This window comes from Aotus nancymaae, unplaced genomic scaffold, assembly GCF_030222135.1.
Source record: "Aotus nancymaae isolate 86718 unplaced genomic scaffold, 86718_ANA_hifiasm-v0.15.2.pri h1tg000001l, whole genome shotgun sequence".
NCBI lineage: Eukaryota > Metazoa > Chordata > Mammalia > Primates > Aotidae > Aotus > Aotus nancymaae.
Genome location: NW_026988412.1, coordinates 7,996,632 through 8,019,526, shown reverse-complemented (window position 1 = coordinate 8,019,526; position 22,895 = coordinate 7,996,632). Strand labels below are relative to the sequence as shown.

General features: G+C 57.2%; 1 protein-coding gene across 4 annotated transcripts in view; it reads right to left on the bottom strand.

The window, feature by feature from the left end:
* Positions 1–22,895, bottom strand: part of RRBP1 (ribosome binding protein 1) — a 70,063-nt gene that overhangs the window by 3,969 nt on the left and 43,199 nt on the right. For 3 of the 4 annotated variants that reach the window (XM_012474770.3, XM_012474795.3, XM_012474778.3), the window contains exons 5-19: positions 19,839–19,991; positions 18,752–18,870; positions 16,209–16,362; positions 12,510–12,648; positions 10,276–10,454; positions 10,118–10,152; positions 8,307–8,397; positions 7,372–7,464; positions 4,321–4,413; positions 4,157–4,240; positions 3,925–4,014; positions 3,212–3,304; positions 2,817–2,888; positions 2,147–2,242; positions 837–920 (exon numbers count right to left, since the gene is read on the bottom strand). In XM_012474770.3, coding sequence (XP_012330193.3) covers positions 837–920; positions 2,147–2,242; positions 2,817–2,888; positions 3,212–3,304; positions 3,925–4,014; positions 4,157–4,240; positions 4,321–4,413; positions 7,372–7,464; positions 8,307–8,397; positions 10,118–10,152; positions 10,276–10,454; positions 12,510–12,648; positions 16,209–16,362; positions 18,752–18,870; positions 19,839–19,991 — 1,575 coding nt within the window. The remainder of the gene's footprint in view (positions 1–836; positions 921–2,146; positions 2,243–2,816; positions 2,889–3,211; positions 3,305–3,924; positions 4,015–4,156; positions 4,241–4,320; positions 4,414–7,371; positions 7,465–8,306; positions 8,398–10,117; positions 10,153–10,275; positions 10,455–12,509; positions 12,649–16,208; positions 16,363–18,751; positions 18,871–19,838; positions 19,992–22,895) is intronic. The other variant, XM_012474787.3, reaches the window with a different exon arrangement.

The following is a 22,895-nucleotide window of genomic DNA, read 5'->3' as shown; positions in this document are numbered from 1 at the left end:
GATCCAGGTGTTGGAAGCGCATGCTGGACTCACTGGCTGCAGGGGGAATGCCAGCCCATTTTTATTTAAAATCTCCCAATTTCTCCCTGTTGACAACTAATTCAAGAATTAAAAAAACACTGCAGATCAAACAGAACATGCCTGCTCATAGCACTGGCCTTGGGGCGGTCCAGATCTGGTGAGGCTGGGTGGAACCTGCCAAGGAGCCGGGACTTGGCATCAGACACCTGAGCTGAACACCAGGAGGGACTCAAGAGGCCGCCTGCACAGGCGGAGCTCCTGTGGTCTGCCAATGGGGCTGCTCTCTGCACTGGGCACCTGGTACAGGGCCGGGTGTGCAGCGGGTCCTCCCTGCATGCCTGTGGCTTTGACTGAACTGATCTGAGCTGTCACTCAGATGAGAAAAACCCAGAGAAGGCACAGGACTTGCTGAGAGCCCCAGGGAGATGGGTGGCCAGGCCAGGAGGAACCCCTAGGCCTCCTGGTCTTGTGATGCTAGGGGCTGCAATGTCCCTGATGCCCCCAGGTGACTACAGTGGGCTCACGGGGAGTGCAGACGCCCGGAACTCCTACTGCCTTGAACCAGGGACCAGGGAGCCAGCGGACGGGAAATGGCGTGGGAGCACCTTGGTGCCAACAGCCACAGGCCCAGCTCAGAGTTTTGGACAAATGTGCAGGAAGGCCCCCTGAAGTTGGCCCCATGCTGCTCTACGGGTGACACTGTCCCTTCCCCAGACTTTATCTTTGAGTGGATGCAAACACATGACTGGCAAATGCATCTCACACGTGCAACACCCAGATCACACTCCTGGCATGGGAACATGGAGGCCACCTACCAGGGCAAGCTCATCGCTCTGTTTCTGGGCTTCGCTCTTGGCTGCATCCAGCTGAGATTGAGATTCTAGGAGAAGTTGCCTCAACTTGGGGAGAAAACAGAGGCAGGTGATGGGAAAAAAGGAGAGAAGAGGAGAAAACTATTCTCCGTGAGTTAGCGCCTAAACATAAAACCTAATACGTCCACCGAACCAAAACTCTGAGGAGGGTCACAGCACCAGGCTGGTGCAGGGCTCACCAGGCTTCCTATAGCTACGATTTCCTTTTTAAGAACTTAGGAGGGCCGGGCACGGTGGCTCACGCCTGTAATCCCAGCACTTTGGGAGGCCGAGGTGGGTGGATCACCTGAGGTCGGGAGTTCAAGACCAGCCTGACCAACATGGTGAAACTCCATATTAGCCGGGCGTGGTGGCACATGCCTGTAATCTCAGCTACTTGGAAGGCTGAGGCAGGAGAATCGCTTGAACCTGGGAGGCGGTGGTTGCGGTAAGCCAAGATCATGCCATTGCATCCAGCCTAGGCAACAAGAGTGAAACTCCATCTCCGTAAAAAAGTAAAACTTAGGAAGAATGGTGTTTACTGCATACCTGTTTCAGGCCTTCACAAATATTTACTGATTATCTCTTGTAAAAAAGGGCCAAAACTTGGAGATTTTTTTGTTTTAGAGACGTTCTCATTCTGTCGTCCACGCTGTCTTGAACTCCTGGGCTCAGGCAATCCTCCTGCCTCAGCCTCTTGAGTAGCTGGGACTAGAGGTGCCCATCACCATGCCAGGCTAATTTTTTTTTTTTTTTTTTTGGTAGAGATGGGGTCTTGCTATGTTGCCCAGACTGGTCTCAAATTTCTGGCCTCAAGTGATCCACCTTAGCCTTTCAAAGTGCTAGGATTACAGACATGAGCTGCTCTAAGTGGCCCAAAAGTTTGAGATTAAACCAGCGTTGGGGTACTGGGTTTGTGCTTTCTGCTTCTGAAAGCAGAAAACAGTATCAGAACTAAATCCATTCCCCACCAGATACGACGTCAGCAAGACATGCAGAAAATCCCCTTGTGGAGGGGTAACTTAGAATGTCAAACGCCTCCCTGGGGGCAGGGCTTGCCTGGCTCTGCCCCTGCCCTGGCTGGGAGGCTGCCTTTTGAAACCCACCCTGAGACACACCTCAAGTCTGACAGCCCACCGAGGAGCCTGCAAGGGTTCGGGCAAATGCCTGAGGACATGGCAACAAGAGCTGCTCCCAGAGGGCTGAGGAGCAGCAGCTCAGGGAGGACCTCAGCTCTGCGGGCAGGGGCCGTGCTCCCTGGGGGGTAGACTCACCCCCGCCACCTCCTTGGCGTAGTTCTGGCACTCGGCACTGGCAGCTGCCATGTGCTTTTCCAGCTCCGCCTCCAAGTGCGAGGTATGATCCCTCACCTGGACAGATACACGGACACGCTCACGCATGCGCCAGCAGCCTCTGTTCAAAGGGCACCAACCCCGGGGAGCACACTGGCCCTGGGTTAGGCGGGGGTTGTCGGGAGACCCCTGAGGCCCATCAGCTACCAAGGAAACGAGAAACTAGTCCGCGGCCACAGAAGTCCTTCCTGAAAGAGGCAGGCTGCACCCTGCACTCCTGGGAGCTGACATGCTCTTGGATTGACTTGCGAAGGTAGCTACCAGGGGTACCTTCTCCAGGACTGCCTGTGGCGTCTGAAGGGGGCAGAGGGGCCACTTTGACTGTGAAGGCCACGGCAGGAACCCTGTCCACCAGGGCTGAGCAGGCCTGCACAGACACCAAGGCTGTGTCTCAGGCTCCTCTGAGGTAGTAAATGTCTCTCATTGAGGAAAAACAGGACAGACAAGATCCCTTGGCTTGGGAGAGAATGCCTCCCCTTAAGGCACACTGTCCATGAGGAAGAAATAACTGAAGTGGCCTCTGCAATAATGTCACTTCCAAAGAGGATCCCGGGAGAAGAGAAAGAGCTCTCCGAGCAGAGCCCCCACCTACCTGGTCCGAACTTTCAAGTTCTCCTTTTAGCTTCTCTACAATCTCTTCGAGATGTTTCACTGTGACCCGTGACTACAAAGCAAGGGAAAGTCCCCGTGAGACACGAGCACCTGGGGGTGTCTCCTTCCGAGGCCATCTTGGGACCTGAGCAGCAGTGACCCAACTCAGGAAGCCCCAGGTGTGCCCACCCCACCCAGCTGGGACGGTCACCCTGGCACCATCTGGCAGTGCCTTCCTAGGAGGGGCTGAGCTGTCAGCCTGCAACCGTGCTTCAAAGGGTGCCATGGAAAAGCCCCACCGCAACACGCAGGTCTCACGGTGACAGAGACAACGCTGTCGACTCTACTCTGGGCGTCATGAACTCCACAGCACCGGGAGGCAGGTGGGCCGCGTACCTTCTGGAGCTCCTCCTCCGCGGCGCCCACCTTGGCCCTCCACACCTGCTCCTCCTCCTCCACACTCTTCTGCAGGTCTCTGAGCATGCCCTCCTGCGGGGAGACCGAGGTGAGGCAGGCCCCTCCCTGCCGGGACCCAAACCACACAGTGCATCCTCCTGTCCCTGCGGCCCCGTGACCTGCCTCGCTTCCTATGGGAAGGGAAGGCAGCCACAGTCCTGGGAGAGGTCCTCAGGCCAGTGCGCCAGTGTGGCTGCAGTGCCACTCAGGGAGGTGAGGTCTGGGACCTGCACAGGACCACTACGATGCTCGTCACTGCTGGGCTTTGCCACCAGCACCAAGCATGTCAGTGGCCCAGAACGAGGAACACAGAATGGGCCAGCCAGAGTGTGGCAGGGCTGGACCTGGCATTGCTCTTAGAGTCACGAAGAAAGGGGGTTTGACCCAGCAGTCACCAGCCACTTACCCTGTCCTTCCCCCGCTTACAGACCAGCCCTAAACCTTCACCTCGGCCCTATCCTCAGCTTAAGAGAAAATGACGACCTCAGAGGGCGACCTCCATCCCCTTTAGCATGCAGCCAAAGAATTGGGCCCAGAGTCACACGGCCAGCGGACTTTTCCAAAACACCAAGCCCTCTCCTGCCCTGGTGGACCAGAAGCTCTCCTTCCCGCAGCCTCCCGGGATGCCCGGCTGACAGGTTCCCAGTGCTCACCGTCTCCGCCAGGATGCTGCGATACTGGTCACACTCAGCCTGTAGCGTGCTCTGCGTCTCCTCGGCCTCCCTCAACTTGGAGGCCAGGTCCTGAGGGAGGCAAGAACAGGTGTTTGGTTAGCCACACATAAAGGTTTTTCTCTTGGCTTCCCGTTGAAATGACCTGGGGCAGTCCCCCTTCTTGTGGACAGGGGAGCCTGACAGAGGGCCCTTGCCAGGCAGCCACACTTACTGAGGAGGGCTCCGTGGGAGCTGGCGGCTGCTTCAGCAGCGTGGGGCCTTTCTCTTTGAGCTCCTCCAGCCACTCAGTGTAATTCTGCAATGAAACACACAAGGTGAGACTTCGTGATGTTCCCTGGGATCCGCGAGGTCCCTGGGAACCACCCTCCCTCCTACCTGTTGCGCCAAGATGGAGAGTTCTGGAAGCAGAGCCAGCAGGGCCTCCCTGGTCTGCACCTCAGTCAGGCGGAGCTGCTTCTCTGATTCTTCCTGGGGCGCAGGCAGGAGAGAGCAGAAGAGGTTCGGCGTCAGGTGGGGGGCACCTCCCCAGGTCTTTACTGATATGCCCACATCTCTGCCCCAGGAAGGGCACATCCTCAGCTCTTCAGGGAAGTGACAAGAATCAAAGGAGAAGACAAGCCTCCATGGGCTGACCATAAGCAGAGGGGTTACCTGGCCTGTGCTGGGTCCATTTCAAACAGACTAAGCTCTGATGAAAGGAGAATACTGGGCCAGCCCAAGATGGCAGGAGCCAGCTCCTGGGACACCTCCCAGCAGGTACAGAGCCTCCACCAGCTCTCATTTCCCAAGCTCTCTGGGTGTGTGTATGTGTGGGAGGGAATTTGGGTGGGGGTGGTTATGTGTAGGAGCCAGGGCAGGAAGAGGGGATGGGAGGACACTCATGGCCCCCAATTTTTTGGAATCTGGAGCTGTGATGGCGATGGGGGTGAAGGCAGGGAAGCAGCGCATCTACTGACAGCACCACAGTTAGGGGCTAGTGCCAGCCAGGAAGGGGCGACCCAGAGAGGCTCATCTCCAGCCACCCTGGAGAGGGAGGATCAGCCTTCTCCCTCTGCAGAGGGAGAACCCCACTCAGAGGAGACAGGAACTTTGCTTGGGGTCATATCTCTCCTGAAGCTTGACTCTGTCCCTGTGTCATGCTGGGCCAGACACCCCCTTGGTCCTCCTGGAGGAAGAGCCAGCAGCCTCCATTCAAAGCACAGCAAAGAAAAGGAAACAAAGGGGCCTGAAGGAGCCATGAAGCAAAGTCTAGGACCACAGCGCCCCCGGGGAGAGAGCCGGGCCCTTCCACAACCTGAGAGGGTGGCTGCTGGGTAACAGCCTGTGTCTGGCCCTGCCACCACCTGGACAGGCCTGGCCTGAGACCCAGGGCGACCCCAGGCACTCTACCTGGATCAGAGAGTGTAACTCCCCTGAGCAGAGTCCTGGAATGTGTACGGATGCTGCTGATCACTGGACACCCAACCTGAGTGCAGCGCCTCTGGTCTGACACAGACCTGAGAAGCAGGCCCTTCCCGGCTGGCCAAATTATCCACATGTAGGGCCCATGACCCATGTGGACCCCTGACCTCATGACCACCACTCAGGCCTCTTGTTGTGAGTCAAGGGAAGCCGGAGACCCAGAGGCCACCTTCTATCTTTATCTGGCTATGTGACTGTAATCAAGTCAGGTGACATTTCTGGTCACAGCTTCATTTACCACATGGTAGTCAGACAATCTATGAGGTCACTGGGGGCTACAAGGCCAAGATTCCAGGAGTTTGACTGTAGCTCTCACTTCACCTCCTGCCTAGTGGTCCTCATCTGATACAACCCTCAGGCTTCCTGGGAGTCACTGCAAAGCCCCTGCTGTCGGGACAGACATGCCCAAGAGGGAGGCTGGGAGAGGAGGGCGTTTCATAAGGTAGGAAAACACGTGTGACCTAAAAGGGTGGGCGAGGGCTTTAGTTGCGGCTGCTGCTGGCCATTTTCCCTGGTCAGAGCCTCCTCACTGGCTCCTGGACAGCCCAGTGCCCCAGAGGCAACCGTGGGCCTTGGACACTGGGAGACGCCTTTACACGCCACCTGGACAGCATGGAGCACGCAGCCAACTCAGCCTCTGTTCCCTGAGTGGTCGCTGCAAACAATGTCCTCCCCTCTGTGACTTAAAGGCTCCTCATGGGACTAGGCATAGTGGCTCACACCTATAATCCCAACACTTTGGGAGGCCAAGGCAGGCGGATCACTTGAGGTCAGGAGTTGGAGACCAACTTGGCCAACATGGCAAAACTTTGTCTCTACAAAAAATGCAAAAATTAGCTGGGACTGGTGGGGCACGCCTATAGTCCCAGCTACTCGGGAGGCTGAGGCAGGAGAATCGCTTGAACCCCGGAGGCGGAGGTTGTAGTGAGCTGAGATCGTGCCACTGCACTCAAGGGTGGGTGACAGAACAAGACTTCCTCTTAAAAAAAAAAAAAAAAAAGTCTCCTCACGGCACCCCCTGGGCCACGACCTCAGCAGCCAAAACAGCAGCATTACCCTGACAAAAGGCCACACAACAGAAATAACACTAATTAAGGTCACAAAGGCAGTGCAGCCTCAGGTTCACTCGCCTCCAGTCCCGGTCCAGCAGCTCTGCGCCCTCAGCCAGAGGGACCAGCACAAAGAAGCTCATCAAGGGAGCACCCCCATCCCTCTCTTAGGGAAAGGCTCAAACAGTGAAGGGAGGGAGGGCAGGGAAAGAGGTGGTGGTGGAGGCGGATGTAGAGCCAGGGTCTGGTGTGGACTCAGGGGCTCTGAGGCCAAAGCCACTCTGTGAGCACTTCGTGCACTTTGTGCATCCCGGTGCGTCTGTAGGTCTCAGTGCATCTGTGTGTCCCAGTGCATCTACACGTCTTAGTGCATTTGTGCGTCCTGGTGCGTCTGTAGGTCTTACTGCATCTGTGTGTCCCAGTGCATCTACACGTCTTAGTGCATTTGTGCGTCCTGGTGCGTCTGTAGGTCTCAGTGCATCTGTGTGTCCCAGTGCATCTACACGTCTTAGTGCATTTGTGCGTCCTGGTGCGTCCGCGCATCCTGGTGCATCTGTAGGTCTCAGTGCATCTGTGTGTCCCAGTGCATCTACACGTCTTAGTGCATTTGTGCGTCCTGATGCGTCTGTAGGTCTTACTGCATCTGTGTGTCCCAGTGCATCTACACGTCTTAGTGCATTTGTGCGTCCTGGTGCGTCTGTAGGTTTCAGTGCATCTGTGTGTCCCAGTGCATCTACACGTCTTAGTGCATTTGTGCGTCCTGGTGCGTCCACGCGTCCTGGTGCGTCTGTAGGTCTCGGTGCGTCTGTAGGTCTCAGTGCATCTGTGTGTCCCAGTGCATCTACACGTCTTAGTGCATTTGTGCGTCCTGGTGCACTCTGCGTGGCGGGGGTCTGAGTGTGGCGGGGACTCTGACCTTGGCCTGGGTCAGGGAGTGCAGCTTCTCCTTGCAGGCCTGCTCGGCTGTCGCCAGCGCTTCCATGGCCTTCCAGTTCTTCTCCCGGAGGTCCTGGAGGGGACACAGGAGAAAGCTCAGCAGCCCGCACTGGTCAGTTGCCAACACATCCGTCACAAGCTGCCTAAGCTGGTCTCAGCCAGAGCAGGGCCCGGAGACCCTCCCTGATGCCACCCTGACCCAGAGAGGACCTGCCATGGGACAAAACATCCTTTCCTTGGCCCATGACCATGGTGCCTGAACACAAGGCCCGGGTGCCGCAGCCTGAGGTGGGCGGTGTGGCACAGGGTGAAGAGGTACCACCATTTCAATGAAGACACCACCAGACAGTGGGAGAAGGGAGGGCCAGCCTGTGTCCTCAGAGGGAAGAGTTTCCTGCCACCAAATGGCTAGTGCTGATCGTTGGGCCCGCTCTGGCGAAGCCTGGCACAGGGAGGCCTAGGCTGGGGCCTGCCTTGGGAAGCTGCAGCCTCTGCAGGGAGCAACTGGGCCAGCCGGCAAGCCTGACTTGTGAGAAGGGAGCAGGAGGGTGTGGCCTAGCAGGCACACCACCTGCCCAGCTTCTATACCCCGTCTCCTGGGTCCAGGATCCCCACTTGGGATGGCCACGTGACTCAGGCCAGGCTGACAGCACACTCTCCCCACCCCAGGGATGACTCCACACTTGAGCAAGTGGCGCAGGCTGATCCACAGGCAGTCAGCCCTGGGTCTTCAGTGGAACTGAGGGGTGAGCAGAAGCACCCCTCACACCCTGGACCCCTACAGCACAATGGGGTGTAGAGACACAAGCTCGGGCCTCCCCTGAGTCCGGAGTGGGTGCCACACAGCGATCCTTCCCTGGTCCCACCTGTGCTGCCCTGGCTGGGCCGTCCCCTGCCTGTGCCTGCTGCACTCACATTGTTCTTCACTTTCTGCTGCTCCACAGCCTCCCTGAGCTCGGTGGCCTCCTTCTCCAGACCCGACACCTGGGACTCCAGCTCCTTCAGGCTGAGGGAACACAGTGAGGTCACTGTCCAGGCTCCAAGGGGCTACGGTCCCCACAGATCCCACCTGAGGCCCCACCCAAGCAGAAGCACCTTTGAGGCCAAGCCATCTGGCCAGGGACAGTCCCCTCTGGCTGCCCCCACCTCACCCAGCACGAGCTCCCAGGGAAGCCTGAGCAGCTCCCAAACCCCCTCACCTCCCACCCATCCAGAGCACTGACCCCAGAGCTATCACCAGAGTCCCACTTGGAGACACTGGAGAGTTGGGTTTTTAGGAGAAGCAGAAGCATGACCCTGCCCTCAGAGCTCTCCTGGGACCCTCACAGCTTTTCCCGCCACTCCCCGCATCATGTGACAGCCTCCTCCAGCAAACCACCCCAAGAGCATCCCCAAAAGAATGAGACCCTGAGGAACAGGCATCAGCAGACCACTGGCAAGGACACACTGACAATCACACCCTTGGTGGCCACTGCCCGAGTTCCAGAATATTTGGGACTGAACCACTCCTCTCTACTCCAGAGCAGGGTGGCCCAGCCCACACATAACTTTCAGATCAACTGTCTGAGAAGGAAATACAACAACCAATTTCTGCCAGACACATCTCCATGATGCAAAAAAATTCTCACTGATGTTATTTGCAGCATGAGTTGATTATCCTAGTAATATGCTGTGTGCCCTAAGAATCTGATCTTAAAATACAAGCGCAAAACCACCTCTCTACCCCAACCACCATCACCAGAAGAAACACTTTGACCATGCTTTTTGGGAAAGGAAGGTGGACAATATATGGCTGTGGGTCATTCTGGGCCCTCAGGGTGGCTGGCTAGCTTTCCCAGTCTCCAAGTCGCAGAACATCCATTGTGGCCTGGGGAGCTGTCTCTGCTGAGAAGCACATGGGGAGGTGCTTCTTTGATGACGAGGGCCAGGACAAGGGAACCTACTGAGCTGGTGGCCTAGGATGCATCTGACAGCATGTGACGGAATGCAAGACACCCTCCACGTGTCCCCCACATGCTCCTGCGTGGACCCCTGGCCACGGCGGCCAGGACCTGCCTCCTGGGCCTGTGGGCATGCGCTATGGGATGCAAGCCCCAGAAGTGACTGTCACAAGGACTCCAGCCCCTGACTCGAGCCACTCTATCCAGGTGTTGGCTCCGGCCTTAGCAACAGCAAACAAACACTCCCCAAGCATGGCCTGGAGCTGGTGCTGCTGACATGGAGGGAAAACAAGGTTTGGCCAGCAATGAAGTCACCTCACAGATGGAGGAAAACCACCCTGAGACGCTGCCAGCTCTGTCCCGACGCCTCAAACCTGTGCTCCAGCAGCAGACCTGGGTTCGCCATGCTGGGTTGTGCAACCATTTTTCCTGTTAGACTTACTGACCTCAGCCCCTAAAATCCCTTGCTTGTGGACACAGAAACTCTGATCAGTTGGTCCCTCCCCACAGAGAGATGGAAGGGTGGATGGACGGACAGACGGCAGGTGTGAGGGGGTGCTCCCACCCCAGCTGAGGCTCCTTGAGTGTGATCATGGAGCTCTTTCCCACCCAGGCCTGTCCCCGGTCCTCTAAATCACCGGGAGGGTGGGAGAGGGAAGGGATCCTCTGAAAGAGGCTCTTCTGCAGAGGACCCGAGCACCCTCCTGAAAACTCCAGCCCCCGCGTGTCTTCGGGCACCCATGGTGCTGAGGCTCAAGTGAGCAGGCAGGGTGCTCCCCAGCTTACCGAGTCTGCTGCTGGTCAGCCTCTGCCTGGCTGGCCTGGAATGAGAGAAAAAGCTCCTTGGTCTCCAGGAGACTCACCTCATGGAGCGGGGCTAGTCTGCCCATTACCTGCTGGATGGAGTTCCCTTTCTTCCCTGTGGCCCCAGGAAGGAGGCTGACCTGGGTGTCCTGGGTGTTCCGCGTCTGGCCCGCCTCCAGCAGGGCCTCAATGGACCGGATTCTCTCTGTGAGCTGGGAGTTCTCCGTCCTGGCCTCCTGGAGCTGCCCGTGGAGGCCACTCAGCTCCTCGCATTTGCTGCGCACCTCCGCCTTGGAGGACTGTAACTTGCTGTGCAGCTCTGGTGCAGGGGAAGAAAAAGGAGCTAAGTGAAGAGGCTAGAAACCCCGCTGGGGGATGCGCTGACTGCTGCCCTCTTACACTCGCGGGGCACCAGCGGCTTCCTCCTGCCTCCTCTGTGTGCCTGGGGCTCTTAAGACATCATACTAACCACCGGGGCCTCTTGTTAGCTGTTCAAGAAAGTGCCACTCTGGCATCATTCCTGAGAACCGTCAGGGTAGAATGCAATGCTCTCAGCCACTCATGACAAAACGATGGAGACTGGAAATGGACTCCAGCTGGGGCTTTTAAAGATTCATCTTCTAGAAGACTCTGGCTCATACTAGCTAAGACCAGAAGTTCTTTAGAAAGTGACTAAGTGGACCCCACTGGCCATACCTCCCTTAACTCCCTGACTGGGTGCCCCCCAACCAAACCTCTTCTCAGTGGCTGTCAAGAAAGGCCAGGGGCTGACTTTTCTGCCCTGGGGCCCTTTCTCCCCTTGAGGTGCCCTCCTCCCTAGGTGACACCCTCAAGACAGTCCCGTGCCTCAGAGGCACCCTCAGACAGTCCCGTGAGTCTGTCATCCTCGTGCCTCTGAGACTGCACTCTCCTCAACCCCAGGCTCTGCCACCTGCCACTTCTAAATGAAGCTCTACTTAGACAAGGCAAACCCAGCATCCTGACCTCCCAGACTCCTCATCTTCCTCCCTCGCCCACTGCCGAAGCCTATGAGGCCACACCAGCCATCTGCCAAGTTGCCCTCACCAGCAGCTCTGCGGCCGCCTGGGCCCTGCCCTGTTGCCTGGGGCCTTGACAGCTGCAAGGCCTCAGTCCTGGTCTTCCTGGGCCACTCCTGCCTCTCTGGTCTGTTCTCCACCTGCTGCCAGTGTCCAGAAGCGCATGAGACGATTTCATTCCCTGTCCCCAGCGCTCTGTCACACTTTCCACAGTGCTCAAGATCCTAGAGGGAGGGTGACCTAGCCCTCCCCCGCCACCAGCCTTCTCCCTCCAGCCACGCTTGTTAGCCCATTTCTCACACAGGCCGAGTCAGTTCATCCTCACCGCCGGGCCCTGTGCTGGCCTCCACCATGCATCCTCCTCCTGCCTCAGAGAGGCCTCCAGGACCACCCAATCTAAAGCTATACCCAGCTCTCTGGAGCAGGGGCCAGTAAGCTGGGGCTGTGCCTCCCAACCTCCGTTTTTCTAAGTGACATCAATGAAGCTTTCTTTGAACTCAACCAGGCCCCTCTGTTCACTGGTGTTAATGAGCAATTTTACCCACTGCGGTAGAGACTGGCCAGAAGCATTCACCATCCATCCCTTCACAGAAACAGCTGCCGACCCTGTCCTGAACACAGTCCCTGTGTGAGGGTCCTGTGGTGTAACCCTGTCCTTGCAGGTGACTCTGCCGTGCATCCCCCAGCCCAGTCCAGCCCGGGCACCCACGGCGGTACTTGGCCTGGGGAGTAACTAGGAAGCACCGGTTAGCCAAGGGCCTCGGGCCTCTCACTGGCACCTTTGGCCCCCTTTCTCCAGGGGCTCTTGGCTCCCCCATCCCTGTCATCCCTGTCACCCTTTCCATGATCAACTCTGGTGCAAGGGAACCACAGGCTTGTAAATCCCGCCTGGCCTCCTGGGTTGACTGAGCTGGGAGAGTAGAAAGGCCCAGAACACACATTTAGATGAGATGCCTCAGTACCTCCTTGGCTCACCCACAGCCAGTAGGGACCCAGGCTTGGGAAGGAGGTGGTGCCTTCCACCCCCATAGGCCCTGCCCCCAACACCAGGCCCTTACAGGCCTTGCCTCCACTTCTAGGCCCTGTAGGCCCCGCCCTCACAGGCTCCACCCCCATATCCCTGGCAGCACCTACAGGTTGGCTGCACCCCCCACCCTCGACTGGTTCTCTGACCAGGAATAATCTCCTGCTCTTTGACTTTCTGAGGAGCAGTCAGGGGATCTGTGCTGCCCTCACTCCAACAGGTCTAACCCACTTTGGCACTGGCAGTGGGGCTGGGCCGGCGGGCAGACCCTGCACCCTGCACTGACCCTGGGCCCCTCTGCCGCCACCCTCACCGGCCATCTGTTGCTGCTGCTCCTGGGCCTTCTCAGCGTCTGCCCGGAGGCTGGCGTGGCTGTCCTGCGCGCGACACAGCTCCCGGCTGACCTCGTCCAGGCGCTTCTGCAGGGCCTCCTCGCTCTCCCTGTGGGACGCCTGGGGACAGGCAGGGGAGTGGGGTGGTGAGGACGTGGAAGGACCAGGCTCTCATCGGCTCTGTGGTGGAGGCGGACAGAGATCTTTACCCCACCAAAGCCCTGTGCAGTCTCTGGTTCATGCACGAAGGAAATGCATCCTAGAATCTGCACAGGCTTCACCTCAGCCAGCACCCTTTCAAGGAGAGAACGCAGCTGCCATGGACCCACACTCACTTCCCGGTTCTTTTCTGAGTCCCCATTTTTACATTCTCAAGTGATTCATAAAGACGGGCTTACTGCAAGAGTCCAAAGATACCAATTCGGAGTAAACTAGCGACATTTCCCAATGCAGTCCTCAATTCTTCTTCAAGAGGCAGGCAGCTTGGCGAGTCTCCTCGCTGCAGCTCCACGCATCTCTCATACACACACGCACACACACACATGCATGCACACACACGCGTGCACACACACACACACACACACACATGCACAGTGCACCACTGCGATCACGCTCCAGGGCAGTGCTCTTAGTTCTTCAGTTAATATTAGGTTGAACCCCATGAAACTGTCAGCGTTCGACCATTTTTACCTACAAAAATGGCAATTTCACATGGTTCTAAAGTATCTGAGTCATTTCCTCATTTGGGGCAGACAGGTCCAGGGCGCCCTTGTTTAGGAGCCACACAGAGCTTCAATGTTTGCCCAGTACCAGCTCAGCACCAGGCCGGCTGCTGTCAACTCTGGCAGTCCCAATCGATGCTCCGCAGGACACCCTCGTCCACCTGTAAAGGATTCCCACACACTGGGCAGAAGTGCTGGCCAAGGCCTCCAGTTAACCAGCCCTCTGGAGCTTAGTTCTTCAAAAAGCCCAACCACTGATTATTCACTAACAAGCTTGTCTCGGGGCAGAACCAGGTAGGAGGGGCATCCACAGATGACCGCTGTTGAGGAGGAGGCTCTGCGTTACCCTCATCAGCACCTTTACCAAGCTGATCCCATCCACAGTCGCTCTCATTTTCTTTTAGGGCAACGGCTGCACACCCTGGTAACTACTCAGGTGGCGCCAGTGAAGCCATCACCAAGGATGCGGCCACCAGGCCGTGGTTCACATGTGCTGTGCAGTGAACACTGGGGGTGGCTTTAGGATGGGCAGTGCTTCCCGCATTAGAATGTAGCAGGGGATCATTCAGTTCAAGCTCCAAGGGAAGAAAGGAAAGAAAGGAATGACTGCAAGCTGCTCCCAGAACTCACACCTGCTCCTCCTCTGCCAAGTGTCTCGGGCAGGAGCCTGCCTTGCACCCATTGGCTCCAACACCCTCGCACCTGTGCCTCGACCGAGACACTTAGGGCAGGGTCATTGTGCAACTGGGAGAAAACACTCCAGTTGCTGCTGCTTCTTTCTTTAAGAAAAGGGACTCCAGCTCAGACTGCAGGGAGATTGACCACACATGTTCCTCTGTTTGTTACCAACATTAGTTAGAACACTGGTTCCAGCAACAAGCAAACAAAAACCCACCCACCTTTAGGAACCCAAAACAAAACCTGTAATGGAATCCACGTGCCTCCATCTTAAGACCTGAGATAACAACTGTCTTTGCCTTGAAGAGAATGTCATTAGCACAGTCACTCATGCTGAACAATTTCAGAAGCAGGTCCCCTGGCTGGGCGGGCCAGCTGGGGACTTTTATAAGACCCTCCTAGATTTCTAAAACTCAGTACTTCCAGAGGGGTGTCATCAGCACCTTCAATGGGTACTTTCTTCCAAGCAGGCCCCAAGAGGCCGTCAGGGGAGAGACAGGCCTGGGGTGCTGACATCAGGGAGATACCCTGCCCCCGCATTGCCTGTGGGGCACGGCATCTCCCTGATGCCAGTGCTCCAGGACCCAAGGTCAGCACGCCACCCCCGCCCTCATCGCCGCAGAGCTGGCTGGCAGTGAAGGGGCCTCGTGAAGGAAGGACAGTCACAGTATGGAAAGAGCCCCATTTTCATGTCAGCAAAAAAGAGAGAGACTTTCTACAACCTCAACCACCAGTCTAAACTGGAGATTTCTTGAAGGAAATTTTGCAAAGTTCATGTCCATTGAGCTCTTTTTCTGCAAGGCACTGATCTAAGTCCTAGGCACTCTGTGGGAAACAGCATGGTTAATTCCCACAGTTACCCTGCAGGACAGCTCCTATTGTCCTGCCCATAGTATAGATGGGGAAACTGAGGCTCCGAAATAACTTGCTAGGAGGTGGCAGAGCCGGAACCTGAACCCGGCAGCAGGCACCAAGGGCTTCACTGTCAATCAGAGAAGTGACAGGCACAGAATCTTTGGTGTCAGGCTGGAGAGCAGAGAATCCTGTGCCCAGCCCCAGGCTGTGGACAAGCACCCTGAGACTGGAGAGGGCAGGAGAAACTGGGAGGCTGTGGGCCCTGGCTGGATCCTTCATAGAATGACACGTGATGGTGACAAACTGAGCGCAGGTCCAGGCCCAGATGAGCCACAACCATCTGGGAGCCTTTAAAACTTACCCACAGGCAGGCCTACCCCACAGCTTCTCATCTTCTCACTGTCCTGAGGGGTCTGGTTTATATGGCCATCAGAAAGCACCAAACTATCCATCTCAATTCCACCCCAATTCAAACTGTTTCTTTGCCCACGTTCTCTTTTAGTCCTTGTACACATTAAAATATTGCTCTTAGAATTTCATGTCTGTTCTAGTTCCTTCCAAGAGGCAACACTAATCCCCCCCACACTACAGCCTGGTTTCAATGGTGGGGCAGAAAAAAGGCCCAAAGCCCCTGCGGTCACTTCATTATCCTGGAAAGTTAAACCCAAAGTGGGCATGACCTCGAGGTGCCTCATGCCTAGGGTAACAGCCCTACTTGGGGTCCACCTGCCCAACACAGGCTAGGTGGGAAGTCATCAGGCAAGGCCTCTGGGCTGGGAAAACAAGCTGCATGCTGCCCAGTGCTCTCTGGGGACAGGAGGACAATCTTCCTCCCTCTGAAGGAGAACAGGCACCCTCCTGGGAAAACAGGCCTCCAGGCCACACCCAGAGCTGAGAAAGAAGAAATCCCACCTGGCCTTGAAGCCAGAGGCTGCGTCCACAGCCTGTGGGCTCAGCTGGCTGCTCCAGAGCTGCAGGACCACAGTGGGGGCAAGTATGGGAAGAAAAACACGGCTCTAGAGTGAGACTCGGGGTTCAAATCCTGCCTCTGCCATGTCCTGGCTGTGTGAACTTGAGATAGGTGCTGAACTCGTCCGTGTCTCAAACTCCCTTATGGGTAAAAATGCAGACACTACCAGTGCCTACCTCATAGAGTTACAAGGAGAAATGGCCGAGAGAATACTTGTAAAATGCTCAGAACAGTTTAGCGCACAGAAAGCACCCACTTGATGCCAGCTATCACTACTACCAACGAGACCAAGGTGAGGAGTTCAAGCCTCAGCCCTGCAGACAGCGCCATCTGTCCCAGTCAAGGCCAGAGGCAGGTGCCCAGTGTGGCAGGGCCAGCCTGGGCCCAACCCCGCTATGCAGACAGGCTTGCTGGGCAGTGAACGCGGCACTTAGGCGGCCACCACCCCGACTCACCTGCAGCTGCAAGACCTGCTTCTCAAAGGCAGCTGCTTTGGCTTCCAGAGCTTTCCGCTGCTGCTCATCTTGCCGTGCAGCCTCCGACTTCTCCACCAGCTCTTTGCTGACCTTGCTGAGTTCCTGCCGGAGCTTAGCCAGCTCCGCGTTCTGCCTGCAAGACAGTCACCAGCCCAACTGACGGAAAGCAAAGGGTGATCAGATCGGTGGTCCGAGCCTTCCCCCCAGGACTCCAGCTCTCTTGTAAATAGTTACCCGTCTTGAAGCCATTACCAAAGACACTTTTGCATTATCAGCTGTGGGGTTTTGGCATCTGTTTTGTTAAAGACATTGTTTTACCCACATAGTGCATGAACTAGAGACAGTATAGAGCAAATGTGCACTAAAGCATCGAGGGGAGCCCCTCCCAGAAACAGCCAGAAATTCACAGAAAAAGGCAACACACTGTTCTGGGTGCAAACCAGGCCTGAGATGAAGATCCACTTGCCTTGACCCCCTGTAGGCCTGCAGGCAGCAGCCCAGAGTCCACGAGGCCCCTCACTGGCCAACTGGACCAGGGCCAGGCTGGGGAGGCTGCCCGAAGCCAGGGCCTGAGGTGCTTACAGAACAAACCCTTCAGACTGCACTTCAAAAGCTGGGTCTCAGGAGCTGGGAGGAATGTTCCAGAGTTACAGGAGACTTAAAGGAAAAAGAGGCAGCTGAAGGTCTGCCTTTCCAGTGTGAGGCGTGTGATCAGGATGCCACTCCCTCACCAGCAGACGCTGCCTCAAGGCCAAGGACTGACTGTCCAGCCAAGGGACACCACCAGACAAGACTGTCTCAAACCCTGGGATGCAGCACCAGGCCAGGCGGAGCTGGGACACCTGAGGGACACCACCAGACAAGACTGTCCCAAACCCTGGGACGCAGCACCAGGCCAGGCGGAGCTGGGACACCTGAGGGACACCACCAGACAAGACTGTCTCAAACCCTGGGACGCAGCACCAGGCCAGGCGGAGCTGGGACACCTGAGGGACACCACCAGACAAGACTGTCCCAAACCCTGGGACGCAGCACCAGGCCAGGTGGAGCTGGGACACCTGAGGGACACCACCAGACAAGACTGTCCCAAACCCTGGGACGCAGCACCAGGCCAGGCAGAGCTGGGACACCTGAGCGACACCACCAGACAAGACTGTCCCAAACCCTGGGACGCAGCACCAGGCCAGGCAGAGCTGGGACACCTGAGGGACACCACCAGACAAGACTGTCCCAAACCCTGGGACGCAGCACCAGGCTAGGCAGAGCTGGGACATGTGGCTGAGGCTAGCTTCGCTCTGCTGCCTGGCCGGTGGTGGGTCCCACCTCTCTGACTCGGGGGCTGCCTCATCTGTACTGTGGAGGCCGCACCATAGCCCGCTGCGGGGCCATCAGCTCCATGCTTCACATGGCCAGGATTCAAGCGACCTGGGAGGTGGGAGGCCAGGTGGTGCCCTCAAGATGGACTGGAAGCTCTGAAGTGGGCCTGGGAAAACACATCCCACTGCTGAGAGCCACCCACCAGCTTCTGGACTGGCAGTGCCACTGCCTCAGCATGACAAGTCTCCTGGCTTCAGAGACTTCCCCAGTAAGGAGGCCACAGCAGACCCTATGACACCAGAGCATTTCTCAGTCCCCACATTTGCCTTCTGCTGTGGCTTCTGAGGAAACAGCAGCCACCAACCTCCAAGCAGCCAATGGGTCAGGAAAGGGAAGATGTGTGCACACGCACACCCACAGGGGACCGGTAGAGGGGAAGTGGCCGCTGGATCTCACTCTACGCCAGAGGGAGCCACAGCCAAAACAGAGACAGGGCCCGGCTCCCCTCCCTGTCCTGCTCCCATGCTGGGCCTCCCCCGATCCAACTCCCAGCACAAGGACTGAGGGTGCCGGCGCGCTCTGATGTCAGCCTTTCTCTTGGTGACAGCAGAGGCTCTGGGGTAACACAGAGGTCTGCCAAGTCCCTGCAGGACACTTCAGGCCCAGAGAAGGCAAAGTAATGTGCAGGCCCAGGCCTACCAGACACCGTGGTGGGTTTCTCGAGGGCCACTGCTGAGGGTGGAATGCTCCAATCAGGAAGTGGAAGTGCGCTTCCTGTACGTCACTCCAGAGGGAAAGTGCACCCTCCGGCCCCCTCACTGTGGGCTCCAGTGCTTCAGTGACTCAGAGACAACACTGAGATGAGAGCCCCGCTAGGCGGGTGGGGCCTGTGTGCTGGAAACCCTCCCTAGCACCAGCACATCTGAAGCAAGGGTGCTGCAGAGCAGGAGGCCGTGCTCCAGGGCAGTCGAGGCCCACCCTTGGCCACCGCAGGGACGCTGGGCCACCTTTTGGAAGACTCAGACAGGAGATGGAGGGCTGGAGCGGCTCCGCGTGGGGAGAAAGTAGAGCTGCACAGGCAGCCCCTGGCACACATGGAGGGCCTGTGCCTGGCTCTCACGCCAGCTGCCCCGGCCGCAGCCTTGTGAAGCCTTCCTGGCTCCAGAGCCCTTGGGGAGGTGCCGAGGGGGGAATGCTCAGCTTACTTGCTCTCCACCTGGCTCGTGGCCTGGTTCAAGGCATCCCGAAGGATGGAGTTCTCCTGCTGCAGGCGGGCCAGCTGCGTGTTGGGGCCATTCTCCAGCTGCTCCTGAAGAGTCCGGATCTGGAAAGTCACGGGTGAGGGCATCAGAGGCAGCTTGGCCTCACACATAAAACTGAGTTCTGAGTCGGGGTTAGCAAGGACACAGCCCACAAGAGAAAACCCCCAGAAGCTTCCACCTTTTCCTCATGGAAGTTGAGAGGATCTCATAAAACAAGAGGCCTGAAAATTGCAAGGCTCCAGCATCAGGGGCTTGAGGCCAAGCATGACACCCCCCCACCTCCGCCCATACCCAGCGACATGCCTCTCTCCCTCCTCACTGCTCCTGGCCTGCCCAAGTCTGAACGCTCAGCCCAGAGTCTCTGACAGGCTCCATGAACATCTGCCCCCAAGGTCACATGCTTGACTGTTCTAAGACAAAGCACATGGCCACAGCCTCTGACCCCCCGAGGAAGCCTTGTTTCCTGCCCTCTGACCTCCGGCGCCTCCTGGGGCAGGGAGGAGGCTGCAGCCCGCTATGAGCAGGGTGCAGGTTTCAGAAGACAGGGATCAGCCTCTGACTACAGGGCCAGTCTGGGCAGTCACCCAGTGCTGGCCTGGAGCCCCACCCCACACTCGAGCTGTGCAATTTTCAGGCCTCTGGTATTATGGGATCCTCCCAACCATGTGGAAAGAAGACAGAACCAGCATTTCTCCAGGTTCATGTGAAGGGTGAGAACTTGACCCTCAGACCCCCAGGAGGTAGGGAAACAGGGCTAGTCATTCGAGGATAGGTTCTTTAGAAAAGCACTCTTTAAAATGTATTTCACACCTCCTTGGCTATTAACAGGATACACACACAGTGGGCTGCCAGATACTGTCTGGCCAAACACAACAGCCCCTGGACCCCTAACCCCAACCAGACCTTGCAGACCCCTGTGGGCATCCTCAACCCTCACTCATGCCTCGCCCTTTGGGTCTTTCTGGCTTCTTCCATCCTGGTCCAGGACTGGGCCCTGTCCCCTCCCGTGCCCCCACCAGCCACTGCTCACCTTGCCCTGCAGCTGCTGCACCTCCTTCACGTGCTCCCGGTAGCTGGCCTGCATCCGCGCCTGCACGGCTGTGATCTCCTGTTCCCGGGCCACCAGCTGCTTTTTCACCTTGGCCTCCCCGGCTGCTGCTTTGGCCTTTTCCGCTGCCATCTCCTAGGGGCAAAGTAGCAGAGAGAGGGGCCAGTGAGTCTTGCAGGGGCAGGAGCCTATCAGAAGGGACCAAGAGCATCACCCGGGCTGGGAGGCTTGAGAGCAGAGCACAGACCCCTCCTGCTGGCCAAGTTCTCGGACAAACCCAAGCCAGCGGCAGCGGGAGCATCGACAGACAACATCCCTGCTGGCCCCAGCTGGTTGTGGGCTCAGTGTCAGGCCTTGGCCACAGCAGAGGTGGCAGACGCGGCAAGAATGGCAGAGATACGCGGTACTGTCCCTGGCTCTCCAGGGCACTGGCTCGGCCCTGCTGTGACGACAACACCCTGGCTTGACTCAGGGTGCCTACCCTACTCAAGTGTCTTTGCCAGGATGGAAAGGCAGCGAGCCCTGATGGCTAGGGTGGGGACGGGGCTGGCTGCCTGTCCCACCATGGCTGGGGGTAGGGCATGGGTTTCCACAGGCAGTTGCTCTGTCCTCCACCCAGGGGGATGGCAGCTCCAGTCAGTGCCAGATGCCCACAGTTGAACATGGATGCCAAGTCTAGAGGCCTGGCATCTCAGGCAGGGACACAGCAGGATGGGAAAGCTGGCCACAGTGTCAGCCAGAAGCCACAGGGAGGCAGGGTGACAATTCAGGGAAGGCTGACATCATAAGCCCCTGGGGTGGGGGTGTCCTCGTCTAGCAGGCCTGGACAGACCAGCCCCGATGTGGTGTGGATACATATCATGAACACAGCAGCCCTGGGTGACAGTGTCCCATGAGAGTCGAGGCTGCTCCATCCTGGGCAGTGGGCCAGAAGTGAGGAAATCCACCCACTCCCTAGACTAGGGAGGCCTGTCCCAAAGGCCAGAGTGTCCCTCTTGCTTGAGATGGAGAGAACCCTGAGGAGCCACTGGGTGCCAGCTGTCTGTGCTCCTGGCACTCTCTGGAACCTCCTGGGACCCTTGGCCTCACTTTTCAAAGACAGTCATCTTTTTGGCTGTGCCTGGGGTGAGAGGCCCACAGGAGCCTGCAGGTCCACTTCATTGATTAGCTATAGAAGTTGGGGGGCAGGAGGAGCTGACACTGTGCCCAAGCACTGCCCCATTTAATTCTCTCTGTAAGATGAGGATGACAATTCCCATCCAAGCTGAGGTCACACAGCCTTGGAAAGGACACACTTGTCCAAGGCTGAGAATCCACTCCAGCCTCTTAGGAGGCGGGGTGGGGCCTGAACCTAGGACTCTACGAACCCAAGGGGTTCCCAGAAAGGGGAAGAATGAGGTCGCCTGCTCCTCTGTGCAGGCCGGGAAGCCTCTGGGGAAAGGGAGGATGGTTCAGCGGTGATTCCAGGACCCCTCCATGCTTCCTCCTCTAACACACGCGACCCCACCGGCCCACTGCTGGCAGATGGCTGTGGTGGGGATGACTGGAAGCCTCCAAACACCAGCAGAGCAGGAGGCGACTCTCTTTGCTGAGTTTCCCACACAACAGTCCTTCCAAGAAGATGGTCCACCTTGCGAAGAAGAAACCAAAGCTCAGAGAGGCCAGGCATTCCCACAGCCACATGGATGGCAGCTTGGGGGGCCACACTTGGGTCGTCCTCAGCCCACCTCTGCCACCTGCAGACATCCTTCACAGCCCTGGGCAGGCCTCGTACAGTGCCAGGGTCCACCCGGCTCAGGGTCTGCAGACCCCTATCTCCTCGGGGTCAGGGTCCCAAGGCTACTGGAATTCAATGGGATTTTCCTCCTCCTTTGCTTCTGGGCTTTTTAAAGGGCAGAGAAAAGTCAACTCATCCGAGGTGCAGCTGTTTAGCTCCCTGTGGTTTCTTTTATTTCAAAGAGCTCAGAGTCTCAAGATTCCTTCTGCTTGTCAAATTCTTAATTCACTTGCAAGAATCAGATTTATTTTCTTGAAAAGCATTCCTGATAGTGGTGGGGGGTTCCGGTGCCCAAGAAGAGAAGGTTTGGCACCATCGCTAGCACTGGCTCAGAAGTGACTCTCTGTCCCTTCTTTCTTCCGGGTGCTGTTCCCCAGGAGTAGTGGGCCCCTTCATGGTGTAAGCTTCGAGGACTGGGGAGAGCCCTCCAACCTGCTTCCCCAGCCAAGCAAGGAAGCAGCCTCCACCAAGAAGGCCTGGTAACAAACTCCTCCCATGCCCCCACACCCAGGTCACCCTCTGAGGGTCTCTGCCCCGAGGGGGCATTGGGGCTCTTTAGCTGCATTCTGATTCACGGCCCCATCTCCTTCTGGGTCCTAAAACCAGAACACAGGACCAAGCCCAAGACGGGGCCAGTCCGAGGTGTGGCTTCAGGATAGAGGTTCTGGTGCCCAGGAAGATGACAGCTGGAACGTTTTTCCAAAAAGTTGTGCCTTCTTGGCTACATCACTGGAGCTCTGTATGGATCCCTCAACACCCCCACCCAAAGATTCTCACACAGCCAGGACAGAGTTCTCAGGGGCGTCTGAGTCCATCAACCCCTGCGAGAGTGCCTGGACTGGTCCTTGAACCCAGTTCTGCTGGGACTTCGCACATTTGGGAGGCCTGGAGACGGCAGATAATCCAAATATTCTTTCTCAGTGTGTCCAGATCAGGCCTTCAGCATCAGACCCCAAGAAACAGAATTAAGGAAAACCCTTTTCAACTGTAAAAACTTCTTTACAAGGACAAAGAAAACACGTCAAAGGAACTAGAAAAAGAAACGTCAGTTCCATCCATCTCCCCAGCTCCTGTGGGGGATTAAGGTGAGAGGAATTGCCGGACTCCCAGGAATTTACTGTCTTGTGACATTTCCCTCAGCAGTGCTGGGCATTGCTGTAAGAATGAGGTAAACAAGCCGGGCTCGACGGCTCATGGCTGTAATCCCAGCACTTTGGGAGGCAAGGTGGGCAGATCACCTGAGGCCTAGAATTCGAGACCAG